General features: G+C 43.6%; 1 protein-coding gene across 3 annotated transcripts in view; it reads right to left on the minus strand.

The window, feature by feature from the left end:
• The window catches only part of MFSD6 (major facilitator superfamily domain containing 6), a 29,702-nt gene that overhangs the window by 8,099 nt on the left and 5,727 nt on the right, over positions 1 to 15,876 (minus strand). For 2 of the 3 annotated variants that reach the window (XM_035331612.1, XM_035331614.1), the window contains exons 1-3: positions 15,764 to 15,841; positions 7,424 to 9,022; positions 2,152 to 2,249 (exon numbers count right to left, since the gene is read on the minus strand). In XM_035331612.1, coding sequence (XP_035187503.1) covers positions 2,152 to 2,249; positions 7,424 to 8,970 — 1,645 coding nt within the window. In that variant the 5' untranslated portion in view covers positions 8,971 to 9,022; positions 15,764 to 15,841. Of the gene's footprint in view, positions 1 to 2,151; positions 2,250 to 7,423; positions 9,023 to 15,763; positions 15,842 to 15,876 lie in introns of those variants that run through there. The other variant, XM_035331613.1, reaches the window with a different exon arrangement.

Genomic DNA, 15,876 nt, shown 5'->3' on the forward strand with positions numbered 1-15,876 from the left:
CAGCCTAAGCCCGTATCTTCATATACTGCATGTGCAAATAAATCCTAAATCGTGAATTAAGAAGTGAGCTTTTATCTCCTCCTTTACTCCTCTAAGAGCGCAGGATACCTCAGAAGCCCTCACCACCCCGTTACACTGACAGCAACCAAAATGTTGCATAGCTCCTCTTGCAATCAATAGGTGCAGTCTGCGGAGTCGTCTGCCAGCAATCTCCCCATGCCCTTCAGCACAACACACGGGGATAATTCTCCTGGTATTTCAGAAGCACATTAAGAAGAAAAATAAATTCTTTCCAAGAGTCAGCTGAAACTGCTGTTGACCTTAAAGGCCCTTCAGCTGACAGCACTGGAGTTCACACAGACTCTGATAGCTTCCTGGAAGCAGAGCTGTGCTTGATTACGAGGGCTTCACACAGGATTTAAAAGACTTACCAGCTTGATGCAGTTACGTGGCCCACATAGTGCCCACGTGCTCTGTACAACATAATTTTTTCTTGTTTCCAAAGACTTCTAGCCCTCACGTAACAAAAAGCAGCTGCCACTCTTACCTCCCTCTGTCAGCAAACTCCCATCATGAAAATAAGAGCTCCCACCTCACCAAACTTCATTACGGTGTCACTTCTTACCCCTCCTGACACATTCCATGGATGCGTAGGAAACAAAGAGTCTCAAGACATAGGTTTTAGTAATTACTGCAGAAGAAATAATGAATTGGGAACAGAGCAAAAGCAGTAAGAGCGGGGAGGGGAAGAGAATAATAATGGGTGGGAAAAAAAAAAAAAGCCAATGGTACTTTAAAAATATTAATTTGCCGTACGATTGACCAGGACTGAATGAGATTACTGGAAGGTAACAGATGTGGTCGTGTAGTGGCAGTAATTAGGTACGCACACAGTGCCTACAGACTTCACCAACACCATGTTTAGTTTTGTTGGTTTTGTGTCTGTGTGTGCTATTTTTAACTTCCTCTAAGTAGCTGCAAAATTCATTTTTCTCCAAAAAGCAAGATTAACCCAAGTGTGTACATAATTCAACAGCAGCTAGAGATTCTTTGTCACGTTACCACATTTTAACACTTGGTATAAAAGGTGATGTATCAATTCAGTACTTGTGATTTGGAGGATTTTTGTATCAAAATTCAGAAGCTCACTTTTATGGCAGATTAATACAATAAATTGTTTTTGTTGGCAGGCAGGGAAGGAGTCAGGACACAAACATGTATTTCTGTGTGTATGCAGGGAGCTACACAGTGTTCACCAATGGCACTTTCATGGTTAAGTTATTTTTAAAGGCAGGGAAAACATTCTCTGCATTTAAATTAGCTATTCTCTTGCAAGCCTGCAAACGCAAATAATTCAGTATTCTTCAGATACTGAAGGAACAAGAAGTAAAACAGTTTACATTCTTCCTGGTTTTGAGCAGTGGCACCCGTCACAAAGGCAGGAAAAAAATGCAAGTTAGAGCAATTTATACATTAATATTGCAATGAAGGACTTAAAAACTTCTTTGACAACGTGACTTGGGAACAGGGCTCAACTTACTTTTCATAGACCAGACCGCTGTGGTTCTAATTAAGTCAGTTAAAGGGCAAGTATCTTAAAGAAGCTCTATTAACACAGACAAAGCTACTGAAATAGATTCCTCTCCAGCCATTAAAAAAAAAAAAAAAAAAGAAAATTCAATAGTCTAAGGCATTGATCAAATGATACCCTGAAAAACAAGTGCAGAATATTTTACCAGAGACAGAACGACCCAGACTACATTCTTTTTCTTTTTCATTTTTTTTCCACGGCATCCTTTCGAGTATGGTGACCTTTTGCATGTAATGAAGTTCATATTTATCCACCAAACAGGATCTGTGGTAGGTGTGTACCCAGCTCACGCTCTGTCTCTTTGTTTAGCTAAAGGGTGTGTTGCCTCGCACAGTTCTGCTTGAATCAACAGCGAACTGTGCACAAATGCAAACCCACCCTTTTGACGTCAAATATTTTCCAAGATAAACAGTAAAGTTTTATAAACCTGGGTCTTCTGGGATATTTGTAGTCAAAAGAAGAAGGAAAGGAAAGACCAGATTTTTACTTAATCACAGTTCAGCTGAAAACAATATAAGCACATGATCTGATACTGGAAGGCCATTAATGCACTGTCTTACCTTGAAGTACTTCCATCGGGAGAACGGTCCAGGCGTTTTCCAGATATGAGATGTAAATGTAGCGAGCTGTATTGCAGGCAAGACCAATATACAGCACTCTAGAAGAATTAAGGAAAAAAGAAGTCATAATAGGTTGCACTTGCCTTTTTTGTATGTTACGACACACCTTACTGCTTCAGAAATCAATTACACGTGTACAGAGTTTGCTTGTCCAAAGCATTTGCTCAACAGAAAACACCTCCTTTGAGTCTGCACCTGAACACAAACGCCCCTCTTGCCCACTCCAAACACATTCAAAGGGAGGCTAAAGTTAAGACCCTCTTCAAAATCCTAGTGGGAAAAAAATCAAAAGGGTCAGCAGAGATGCAGAGCTTTTAATCAACGTTGGTAGCTTCAAGCCATACTCTGCACAGAACTGTATTTCACACAGCATTTCTAAGCACATTCAACATCCCTTCCAAACAATCTTCTTTTCTAATCATTCAGAGATTATTCCATTTTAGTAGTAAACCTGGTGCAGGTTTGGATTAGAGGAATTAATTTCACCCCAATTAATCTAAATTTATAGTCCCAGTATCTGCAAACTGCTCAGAAGTACTCTAAAAACACATCCCACAGAAGCAATATGGTTTGTAACAACATGCCTCAGGATAAAACTTAACCATCCTGTTGAAAAGCAGCAGATGCTGCATCTCAGAATGAGGGATAAAAGCTCTTATTACAGCTTTTAAACAATGAAGCACAGAGACTACTTTTCACAGTGGATTTCCCATTGCACGTTTAACCCGATGACTTTTAACTTCCAGTTTTCAGATTTAGCTTTGTTTACCTTCAGGTTGCATATTCATCCAGCTATCTTTCTCTCACTTTGAGAGGGATTTTAGGAATGACAGACTTAATTTGAAACATGATTTAGCTTGAGAAAAGATGCTGTTGCAACCTTTAAAGGTTCTTCAGATATAAGGATTACTTAATCCCTAAACATGCTTCTTGGTTGACTCCTGGTTTGGCACGAGTGATTTAAATGCAACTGGTAATTAATGTGCAAGCACTGATACTGAGAAAGAACGTGTTACTCTTTGTGCTGATCTTTAGTTAGCTTTCCACAAAAGCACAGCAAGGTTTAATTCACTGGTACATAGCCACTGACAAATCTGGAGTGAGATGCAATCATAGAACTGCAGCATCTTGTCAACATTTGAGATCTCTAAATATACATGTTGACAGCTAAAATACCCATACCGTAATTTTCAGCGTGTCAGCGATATCAAAAAAAGATTAAAAATTATAAAGGCAGGCCTTTTGCAACAGTATGGATTTACAGACAATACAGATTACTTTCAGTAAGTTGGGTGAGTTTGCAGGTTTTTTTTTTTCCCCAAAAAAATTACTCAGACTTGTCTGTGCACCATGCACCACAAGTTTCACCTCTCCCTTTAAATAATAACATCTGTGCCAAACAAATAACTTGGTGCCACAGCTTAATGTAATTCTGAGGTATAATCACACCTGTGAACTGTGATAGGACACACTACAAAAGGTAAGCACACCGAAGAGGTTTGTGGGCTCCTATGTCACTGAGTAAGACCCAGAGTAATGCAGACTCTTGGGGACATGAAGGAACCATCCACCTCACGTACCTGTTCTTCCCTATCGGCACCGCAGATGCTCCCAGCCCTCTGTTTAGAGCTGTTTCCCCTCAGTTTCATTTCAATTTTGTCTATCAACAGCTCTGCCCCTCCAGCAAGAGCTTCTTTCCTGTCTCAGCCGTTCCCTGTGACGACCAGGCCACAGGCGTGAGGAGGCCGCCGGCGCCATGCTGGCACCGTCGCCACCAGCACGCTCAGCTACCTGCCTTCCTCCACAGACCTACACCCAAACCCCGACTTAGTAAGGGCAATTTAGCTAGCTTCTGCCTTTTAGTTTCTTAGAAGATGGACGGGGTTGTAGGTAAGTTACAGTTACTTGTGTGACGATTTCTGTCATTATGCTTTGGGAAGGGCACGTCACAGCAGAACTTCTGTGTATTTACAGAATCGTTTCAAAAATTGTTTGCAATAACCACTTAGGCTTTTTATGAGACCTAAATGGATAACGTAAACAGACAGTTCTTACGAAACCTGTTTGCAGTATCCACAGAGACACCGTATTCAATTTACAGGTTAAACACTTAAAACACTGGATCTATATTTATGTCAAGACTAAGCTGTTTACAGCCACGACTACCAGGCTCTGCTTCCCATCAAGACTCGCACGCTGGAATTATGGTCAGACAAACACACTCAAGCTTAACCTTGAGTAGGAGGTTACTTTCAGAGATTAACATCCTCTTCCTAAACTCAGTGGCAGCTCGGAGTGCTTCTACGCAGGGTGCCACTCAGCAATGGTGCCTAACTATCTGACAGGCAGTTCTGTATGCTTTTCCATCATAACACCCTCTCCGAGAACTGTGGCTTTCACACGGCTGCTGATGACATTTCTTATAACTTCTTAGTTTACATCTAAATGAAAATCTCCTCTCTCATTCTCAGAAGGTGGCTAGAGGCGAAACAGAAGCCCCTTAGCACTCCCCTCCCAAACCCACAGGACAACACAGCCCTCCAGCCAAACTGCTTGCTATTGCTCCGGGCTCCTCCAGTCGCCTGCTTACATGCACCATCAGGAACACCAGCAGCACGTATTCCTGCAACACGCACGGGAAAGCTAGCAAAGACAGAAATAAGGCATTATAATCAGCACACATTTGCGTGGTCATGTTTAGAACACCTGGACGAGGATTTTGGTATTAGTTCAAGCAGCCTGTGAATACGGAACAGGTTTCAAGATGTGGGGAGGAGCTTAGGTGCTAAGGCATACAGTGGTTGAAACTGAAAGCTTTGTAAAACTAGAAAATGAAAACTGAGCTCATAGGTGACATGAGCGTAAAGTCCGTTTTCTTCTAGTTCGACAAAGGACAACCGACAGTATTTCTTCCCACTGCTCTGACAGTGCATAAGCAACTCTGCTACTCATACCTGTCTTCAAAGGATTAGGACAGGAATAATATCGTTCAAGGAAATACTGCAAGAAGTTTGCCTACAGCCAGCAGTCTAACTACCCAAGAGAAAGAGTGCATGTGTATCCATGTATTTTTTTAATTTACTGACCTAAGTCAACAGAAGGTGAGATAACCTTATCAGTGAAGTCATCTCACCAAAAAGAGAAGTCAAGCCACCTCCCCTATAACCAAAATACTCCCGAAATAATCCATAGCTAGCTGTGGATTAAGCATGACTTTATCTTTCTTATCTCAGACAAGAACTTACACCTGAATTCCCATGAACAGCTAACTCTTTGTATGCCAAGATGCTAAACAAGGAATCCTGAGCTGTGAGAGGTGGCAACAGGGAGGCAGAAAAAACATACCCTGAGAGCTTCTGGCTAAGATGGTTCCAAGAAGGGGTATTTTTCTTATTAATGGGAGAAAGAACACCTGCACTATAAGGCAACAGACATATACAGAACTATCAAAAGAACATGAACTGCAATCTCTATCAACGCCTTCTTTTATATATATACATATATAAAGCTTTATATAGTGAAGTTCAAAAAACACAAGGAGAACTTAGAAGGAGACTTCTCAAACTGCGATGACTAAATATGAGTAAGCGTTAGATAACATTGAAATATGAATAATCTGCACTTCCCAGGTATAGTTACAAGGAATGTTGTTCCATTGCAAACACAAACTAGTATTTTAACAACTTACCAGTCTTGGTTTGATAGGCTTACCAGCGCAAAAGAAAAAAGAAAAGTTAATCTTGTACATCATCTTTCTTTTTTACAGGCTAACATCCCTGTTAGCCCCCCCATACCTCTTATGCCATCTTATTCACAAGCCTATCATTCTTTTCTGTTTTCTTCTTTCTCTAGTTGAAGTCTAAGCCTGAATTTTGCTCTATAGCAATATAAATGGAAAGAGCATACCCAAGCTATCTTTAGCTATCAAGATTGTGATCTGTTCTCACCACTCCTCCATCATCATATCCTTCCTCCAGTCTTTGCATGCAAAGTGTCACATTTTCCTCAAACTAATTGTTAAATTCAGACATTAAATGACTGACTCAAAGTAAAGAGAGACTCCTCAGTTTAAAGGAAGGAAAAAAAGAAATCCCTTAGGTAAACTTTCAAATTACTGTGCTAAGTATCTCAAACATTTTTAGTAGAAGTCAAATGAATCAAAAAAAAATCATTCCAGTTAACAGCAAAACAACAAAACAGAGCAAAAACACAGAACAGAATGCACAAAAACAGCACAATTAGACAGCTTAATAAAAGACATCTTAATGACTATGTGATTATAAATGGGCCTTTTTGCATGGCATACCACTGAGAGCCCTGTGCTTACTTGCACTGAGTACCTGAGTAAATACAAAACAAAACAAAAACCACCACCAACAAAAACGTTACAACTTCATTAGCTGAGATCCACCCCTACCTTTCTTCCCTAATCTTTATTTTAAAGCCTGAAGGAACTTACAATATGCAGAAATTAAGTTATTTTTCAATTTAGAGGAAAACAACATTCACAAATATGCTGGAAGCAATCAATTTCACTTAAAGCATGTGAGAAGCTCTAATTTCAGTAGCTAACACACACAGTTGCAACTACAGGAAGAGAGCAAGGAACTGAACTTGTAAGCAACACTGCCAAGCTGCAACCTCATTCTGCCAACACCCCGAGCCTGATGATGGGGGCATGTGCACAGGAGGTGCTCACCTCGCTGCTTCACCTCAGCCTTCTTCCCTCTCAGCATGCAAGTGACACCCTTGCAGGCTACTGGGGGGGAAAAGACTGCCCTGCAAGGAGAAGTGGGCTGCGCAGGAGGCTTCCAGAATGCTGCTACTCACAGGAGAGAAAAAAAAAGGTAAAATTAATGGAAATTGTATTTCTAAACAGACGATCTTTGAGTAGGAGGCAGTTTGTCAAGATCTCTAACAGAGCTCTGAATCGCTGAACTAGGACGTCTTCTGGAAACGTCTGCAAAGGGTTATGGTGCCACGCATAACGTGCGTACTAACTGAAATGCTAACGAAGCATTGCAGAACATTTTCAGCTCTTAAAATAATAATAAAAAACTCCATCAGGCACCTTCAGAGCTGAGCAGGACTTGGAACTTCAAAACAAAAGATTTCACTCAAATTTTACTTTGTATCACAAGGCCAGGCCCAACATTCATTATTATTATTTTTTTTTGGTATAGCTCTTTAATGAGCGCTAAGATCTCCTTACCTGATATGACCAACCAATTCAATCAGCTTGTGGCTGAAGAAGTAGGCAGTCAGCTCAGACACATGACTGAGCACAGAGCAAACTCCAAAGAGAGTGGTGGTGCCATTCAGGTCTTCCAAGTGCCAGTAGAGGAAGGTGAACACAAAGCCATATCCAAAGCCCATGAACCATGCCACGAAGAGCACTGAGCCATACTGAATACTACAAAGCAGTTTTATGAGGTCCCAAAAACTGAAAGACTGCGACTGGCTCGTACTGGTTGTAGGAGTGTTGTCGGAGGATTCATTGGAGGTGCTCCTGTCCACCTGTGATATTTCTACCTCCTTCCTCTTGTTTTCATCTTGCTTGAAGTGCGAATAATGGAATCGAAACTGGGTGGCCACAATTAACGCCATTGTCATCAGAACACCAAAAACGATGAAAACTATCCTGTAGTTCTTGTATTCAGGAGCTTTACATCCTTGACCTTCAATGACAACTTCTGTATGGGTATAGTCGATGCCGATTCCCACGGAGAGCATGGCCAGCCCCCAGCCCAGAGACCCCCACATACGCTGCAGTCCGTACCGGTCCCTGTGCTTGCCGAGGTACTGCAGTGTTACGGTGTCCACAATGGTAACAGAGGAAGCACTGAAAAATTCTCCTATTATGACAACCAGCAGAATGAGTAGGAAGATGGCTTCTACTTCTTGTTGATCATAAACGAGCATGGCTTGGTCAGAAGGCATCGGCTTCGCGGTGATGGCAGCTGGGGTGGTACTTGGAGTCGTGTTCCCTGGTGAGACTGGGCTAGCAGTGGCGTTTTTCAAAATAGGATGGGTACTGTTTTCCAAGGCAAACTCCACGTCATTGCTCTGCGTAGGTAACAGGAATGTTATTTCAGGAGTAGCAGTCCCTGTTGCTCCCAGAGTGACCGGACTGGAAGTCAGCAGGTCTCTCTTCCCACGAACTTTGGGGGATGCAGTGCTCATGCTTGTTAGCAGAGATGGCATTGAGGTGTTCTGCGAAATGGTTGTTACAAGGCTGCTTGCATTGGTGGGATGTGCTGGGGAAAGGCCCTTTGGTACACATCTTAAGGTGGCTGGTCTAACAAATCCAATCCCCAGGTTAAATAAAACCCAGCATAAAAGCGAGAAGAGAAGGACGATCTTCCCTTTCTTGAAGCGATCTGCTACCACTCCCCAGAAGGGAGCGCTGCAAAACTCAATAAAGTACCTGATGCCCACCAGAAGTCCACTCTGACTGGGTGACATACCCAGCTGCTTGTAATACACAGGCAGCAAGGGGTAGAGAGAGCCATATGCAGAATAGAAGAAAAAATAAAAGACCTTCGAGATCAGAAGATCATTGTTTATTTTGACGCAGTGCTTTTCTAACCAGTCCAGCTCTTCGTCTGGGACAGTGGTTGTCTCTGTCGAAGGGGATTCATTCTGGGGCTGCAAGTCTTGATCCTTGGAAATGCCGTTGAAAGGATCAGCAAGCACATACTTTCTTTTCTGTTCTTCTTCATCGTCAGTTAAAATGGCAACCTTATCATCAGCTGCCATGGCTTACCACAAGCATCCAATATTTGGTGCGCTCTCAGGAACTAGGGCTACCCTGCGAACAAATGAAACATCACTTGGTTAAGGTACCACACGGGAACAGATCTGCTATGCTAGTCATCAAGGACAAACAGAGCTGCTTTTTTGTAAGTGGTATTCCTAAGCAATAGATGCAGTTGTTGCCACAGCAGTAATTTGTGGGAGGCTCAAGTTTTCAGGCTGAATGGGAAGAGAGGTGGGAATTAGGATGGTGAAAATTAATCCTAATACAAGATTAAGATAAGGGACCCTCAAAATAAGGATAACAACTTTAAAGGCATCAAATACCTGGGGCAAAGAAACACAGGGACAGAAACTAAGTACAGACCCTACAAATGATTGCTTCAAGTAAAACTCTGAAATTGAAGCAAGGTCAACTGGAGCATAAATTGTACTGCGGCCACCCACGTTTATCCTTTGCAGGAGAAAAAAAAATAAATTGCAGAACTGACAAGCAACACTTAAAAATAAACTCACCACTACTTAAACACTGGTTGGATGGAATTGTTTTCACATTTAAAAACAACAGACCACTCTAATAAGCTGGGTTAGCTGACGGAAGCTTTCCTCTTAAGGAATAAAACAAAGTTATGCCAACAGACTACCTCTCGAAATCATTGCATTAGGCAACTACTATTGCTGTAAAGTTAACCCAGGAAGATGAGCTCATATGCATTATGAAATGTTGAACATTTAATATATTTTGGTTTTGTCCTCCCTTCTCTGTTTTGGTTCAGTGTTCATACACAGAATCTTTTCAAGGACCAGGATGTGAAAACAGCATTTTATTCACCTGAAACTTCTCTGGGAGTGCTGAAGTTTTGATATGGAATCTATTTCTCATGGAATCTGAAGTATTTTTTTGCAACTCTGCACTTTGTTTCCACCAGAAGAGCTCCAATGAAACTGCAGCCTTTGAGAACTCAACTGAAAGCACAATATCATCTACTGAAAATCAGTCATTCATTGATATATCCAGCTTCTTTAATTATTTAATGATAGCTCAGAACGTACTTAAACACCGACAACATATTTGCAAATCGATGCAAGGCTAGTAGCAGAAGAGAGATTTAAACATTCATAGGTATATTAAATGAATTGATTTGTGCTGATCCAAGGTACACATAACAGGTGACGGAATAAGCCATGGATAGTCGTAAAAGCAACAGCCCATTAAAATAATCTAAACCTTAGTTCAGCGTTACACAGCTCTAAAAATGCCACCATTAAGATCCCAAACTCTCCTGGGGTTTCTGTTTTTCACTTTTAAATGACATTTCTATGGGATACTACCTACAAGGATCTCTGCTTTTACTTAGGCAGGCAAGGTCGCATAAAAAACTTGGAGCTGTGACCATTTGTGTATTCAAGGTCAGAAGTTAATCAAAACAATGCCAGCACATACACAGACTGCTTTTTTTCTTCCGGTTGCTCTAAAAAGACTTCAGAGACAATTGGATTAATATATATCTATATAAATACCAAGTGTCAAAAGACTGAATAAAGTCTTAATTAAGTTGTTTGAGCAGTCAAATGTGGAAATGCATTTTCTTGCTCTTACCTGCTACCATCAAAAGCCCCCAAAAGCCAGCAGCTATTTCGTTAGTTCCTGTAATTCTCAGTGCAGCCAGCCACTTCCACCTGACAGTTGGAAGGATTGCAGGCTTTCTGCTCATATGCTTGCTCAATTTTGGCTTCAATATCCACAAAACAAGTCCTTCTAAGGAATAAATTAGATCTGCCATCATCCGCGCTTTTATTTTCTCTAAGCCTTGCCTTGACTGGACAACCAAGACTCCAGAAGAGGTGCAGATCAAGCGGATGAAGCAGAGGATCGGGTGCTGTTCCTACGTCCTGACAAAACCAGCAGGCTCTCACCTGCTTATAGGAACTTGCTTACTAGCTGTACCAGACCTTTACAGGCTTTAATTCTGCAGAATACATTTCCACACCCCCACGACACAAGATCAAACTCACATTTTAACCACCCGGATCTCCAGACAGCTCTTCGCAAGCACACATTGCAATTATCCTAATCTAAACACAACAGCCGTCCTCCATATCCCTACGTATGAGCTCAGAACCATCTGATTTCATACAAATTATAGCAGAAACTTTTCAAGAGATTTGTATTTCATCTGTTTTTAATTCAGCTTGCCTTCTGTGTTGCAATGGGACATCAGGTTTTGAAGTTGCATGACCAGCGGCTGTACTAAAACTGGTGACACTGCTCAACGCGTGGCCCCTTCTTCCCCTCCCCGGGACTTCTATTCGCCACAGCACCCATCTTCTTCTCACCTGTTGTGTGCCAGGATTAATCCAACACTTCTAGTACTCTGACTAGAACATCTTGAGTAAGAATGCTAGGAAAAGTATATTTCATAATAATTTCAGTAAATATTTTCCCACCCTGAGAGTGTTTCATTGAATATTATTAATAACACAGAATATACTCTGCAGAAATATAACAGCACCGAGACTGGTAGGAGCCATATGGCATTCTTTAATGTTTTGATCACTAGTTTGTTTGGAAGACAGTTTTTTGAAAGTGATTTTATTTAGCGGTTTTTTAAATTCTAAAAATAAGCAACTGGAGATGAGAAAGCCAACAAAGTGGTATTGTCACTGAAAATCTACAGAGAAGTTATTAATCTATGTGGCATTCCTTCTCCTGACCAAAAAAAAACACAGAAAACAAGCCAGTCAGGGACTGAATGAGCAGCAAAATCAACCAGATGGCAAAACAACGTACTTTTAAGTAGGAATAGACAAATAACTACCAGCTATTTTAACCAGTCTTCAAATACTGCAGCTTCTCTTTGCAAAACCCTTTTCTGATCCACGAGACAGTAGGAGGACAGAAGACAGCACTACCAGCAAGTTTAAAACAACAGAGAGCAGGAGCGGGGAAGACAGGCTGGGAAGATAAACAGTGCGATTTAGGCACGAACATAAACTTTAACTCGTTCAAGGCACGACGAAGCACAGAGCTCGGGCCCAGGCCTGCTGAACGCCGCTGCTCCAGCCAGGCCAACTGCGTGCGCACCCAGCAGAGACTCTGGAAAATGGGGGGAATGGCTTTGAAACCTTCTTCCCTAAGCTCAGGCAAGCGGTGTGAGCACCCAGTAGAGCTGTAGGAGGCAACTGGAGTGAAACATCACCCAGGACCCTGCGAAAGTGCCACCAGTGGGAAGGGATGAGGTCTAGCAGGCTCCACCTGATGGAGGCACAAGCTGTTGTCTTCCCACAGGTTTGTGTTCCCAAACCACCACGCGGAGTAGCGCACAGAGTCTTTGCATTTTCGTCCTCACATTACAACAACTGCAAAGAAGGCTTCAAAACATGAACAAGAGAACCGCCCCACGCCGTAGCCCCATTTGAAGCCGTGCAGGAAGCTTGCGGCCGGCCCAGCTGCCTCAGGCCTTGGGTTTCCCTGCGACATCACGCGTGCTCCGAGCCCGCTCTCGTATGAGTGTGTGTTTCTTTTCAGATAAAGGATGTACATGTTAACCACAAGACTATTCTTCCTTCACGCTCTGCACAAATAGGATTGTTTAGGCGAGTACTTGGGGTCTCTTTCTCCTGACACAGGAAGGTGCCTCCTGGTTTGCATCTACCCCTCCACCAAGTCAAAATCCTATTTCAACCCCCAAAACGTGTGAGGTGTCCTTCATCCAGTCACCTGCTGCCACAAGCTATGGCAACTTGGCTGCAGACCTCCGAGCAACTGACTGCCCGAGGAACAGAGAAAAAAAGCATCTGTCCCGAGGAACTCAGTGCTGATGGTGCGACGGTCATTTTAATGACCGCAAGGAGCCTCTTGGCAGGTAGGCAGAAGACGACAAAATACTCTGCATTTAGCTAAGTATCTTCTTGGCTTTCTTACCATTTTTGTTTCTTGAATCAATCCTGTTTGCATTGGCTCTCCCAATTAAGAGGATTTCAAGACCAGGAAAGATAAAATGTGAATCTACTCAAGACAACCTGACATTACAAGTGGAGCCAATCTTCCCAAAAACTTGCGGGGAATAAAAAAAGGAAAAGAAAACAACTTTGTACTGAGTCAAACGGTGCTAACCAACAGGTATCTGACTGGGGTAACAACTCCCTAAACCTCTCAGGGAAAATCCCATGGCACTTAGAGCTTTATAGGATTCAAAACAAGGCATTAAAACTTCACTTGCAGACCAACAGAAAGTTAGATTTGGGACGGAAGAGTACAGCTCTTTTTAAATATTTACTTCAGCATAAATATCCCATTTGTTAGGCTTTGAGAATTAAAGCATAGTGAAGACTCACAAAGCAAAACATCTAACAGCATCAAAATTGGGGTTTGGATGCATACTGAATAAAATAAACAAAACAAAACAGACAAGCAAAAAGACCACCCCACAGTTCATCAGAACATAGTCCAACTGATCAAAATAGCTTTAATCCATTAAGCACCTCCAAAGATGACTGTAGCTTTACGTTTACGTAGTCTCTGGAAACATACTCCAAGAGCAGAGTTCCAAAAGAGGAGTCATTAATTAATCTCTCAAGCAACACATAACCGTGATGGAGCAGACTGGATCACCGATGCACTGTGGGGACAAAGTAAAGCCAGCCGACAAGGGATCACGTCTTACTTCACTTTCAGACTTCCCTGACGAGAAAGCTGAGTTTGTAGTAAACTTGTGAAATTCCTCACCAAGTTTTCACATGAACATTGTAAAACAAATCTGATAAAAAGAAAGGATGTTTCTTATTTTAAACGAACAAACAAACACTAAAGGTTTACTCAGGTCACTAATTGCTGTTTGATTCACAACAAGGCTGTGCTAGAAGTCGACTTAAAAGCTACCTGTCTTCCAAAGCAAGCTCACCTCTCCATGCCCAGGCTGGAGGTGCTGCCACAGCATGAGCACCCATCCATCACCCCGCATCTCCTCCTCAGCCCCGCACCCCTTGCTGGTCCCAACGACTACACTTTAGGATCAAAGCTGTACCCGTGCAGCATCTCGAGCACTAAGCCCCGCATCCAGCAGGCCTACAAGGCCTGTATGTAAGGAGCATGCATAATAGGCTGTGTTTTCCATTTCCAAGCAAGTTTTACCCCAGAGGAGCAGCCTGGTGCTGTTGCCTGTACCCGTGCCAAGAAGAAGCACAAAGTGCGCTGTTTGCATTAGAGCGCACGGCCTTCCTCTCACATCCTTCACCTCCTTGTGCATTGTGCCCCAAAGCTCCCTAGAGCATGCCACCCTCCGGGGAGCCCTCAGAGGGGCTGTCCCCAGCCCAGCCTGGCCACCTTGTTCTCAGTCATAAAGCCAGGAATAAGTCTGATTGAGCGAATTAACTTGGTGCTGGGAAACATATTTGTTGCATGTCTGAAGCGAGACATCAGTATTTTAACGCTAACCACCACAAATAGTGTTTCCAAGAATTGAAACCACCTTGTTCTGTAACACTTAATTCTTTAAATTGCTTTATGTTGCGTTGCTTGGCACACACGTACTTCATGTTTTGGTCTAAGTGAGTTTTTCTTCTTTACTGAATATGCGCATAAAACCCCACATACTTTGACACGTTTAGTCAATTAGCCTGAGACTGAAGTATGTCTCAAGTATGCCAAGATCGGGTTTTTAATAGGTTTAATGCACTTGATAATAGGTCTGAAGTTGCTAAGTTGCTACAACAATGCTAGTGGTAACATTAGGGAAGATAAGAACACAATCAGATCCTCATCTGCTGCAGGAAAACCATTAAGCTCGCATCTTGGGACTCCCGCTTTCCTAGTCGTGCTTTCCATTTAATATGTGCAGATTAAGACGTATGCAGCAGAAGATACTCCAGGCCACATTAAAGGGTAATAAAAGAGCAACAACAGTGGCTACCCGTATTATCAATAGCAGTAACTAGAGTAACGCCAGTACCTGACTGGAGCATACTACTTTTAAATCAGTTTCTTTTATAGCCAGTACCAGGCCCTGATGCTTTAGCCTGCAGCGACGAGTTCTGCACCTCGCCGATGGCAGGACGCACCCAGCACACCTCCGATGGCCTAGGCGGGCGCCCAGAGCCCGTCCCGAGGTGCTCCCGGAGCACCAGCCCCGGGGAGGACGGCACTCGCTGCCCCGCAGGCCAGGCCCGCGGTGCTGTAGGCAGAGGTTAAGGAAGATGAAATTTAGGTTGCCCTGGCACCAGCTACATCAGTGGCCAGCCGCAGCTTCCTCACGTGAGCTCCTCGCGTCATCGCCTCTGGCTCCCGGTCTCACTCCACCTGCTTGATTTTTTTTTTTCCCTAAAACCAGCTCCAGACCTTGACCGTGTTTATGCCTGCCATCACAAACACCATCCTTAAGAAGAGGATCGTTTTCCCTTAAGCCCCTGTGGGCCATCCGAGAACACACACAGTAAAATAAAAGTTCCTTTGTCCACTATTTATTTACATCCAGAGCGACAACCCCCAACCACAGAACTCGCGCTTTACAACCCTTTTCCCCGGGTAACACCAACAACAGCCGGGCTAGACCCCGTGTACCTCGGTACGGTTCTATTTCCCGTCAGCTTTTACCCCAATACTCCAGCATTACGTTCTTGCCCGCCCGGCTCCGAGTTCAGGGCTCCTCGACCCGGCGTCTTACACGCCCGGCGCCCCCTCCCCTGCCACCCCCCGGGGACAGCAGCCAGCCGCGGGGCCGGGGCACCGGGACACCGGGACACGGCACCGGGCCTCGGCCCGGCGCCCCCGCGGCGGCGGGGCCCGGCGCTGACTCACCTCGCGGGGCGGCGGCGGCTGCGGGGGGGGCGCTGGGCCGGCACCATCGCTGCCCCTCCTGCTGCCGCTGCTGCTGCTGCTGCCGCGGCTGCGGGCGGCGGCTCCGCGCACCC

This window comes from Oxyura jamaicensis, chromosome 7, assembly GCF_011077185.1.
Source record: "Oxyura jamaicensis isolate SHBP4307 breed ruddy duck chromosome 7, BPBGC_Ojam_1.0, whole genome shotgun sequence".
In the NCBI taxonomy this organism is placed as follows: Eukaryota; Metazoa; Chordata; class Aves; order Anseriformes; family Anatidae; genus Oxyura; species Oxyura jamaicensis.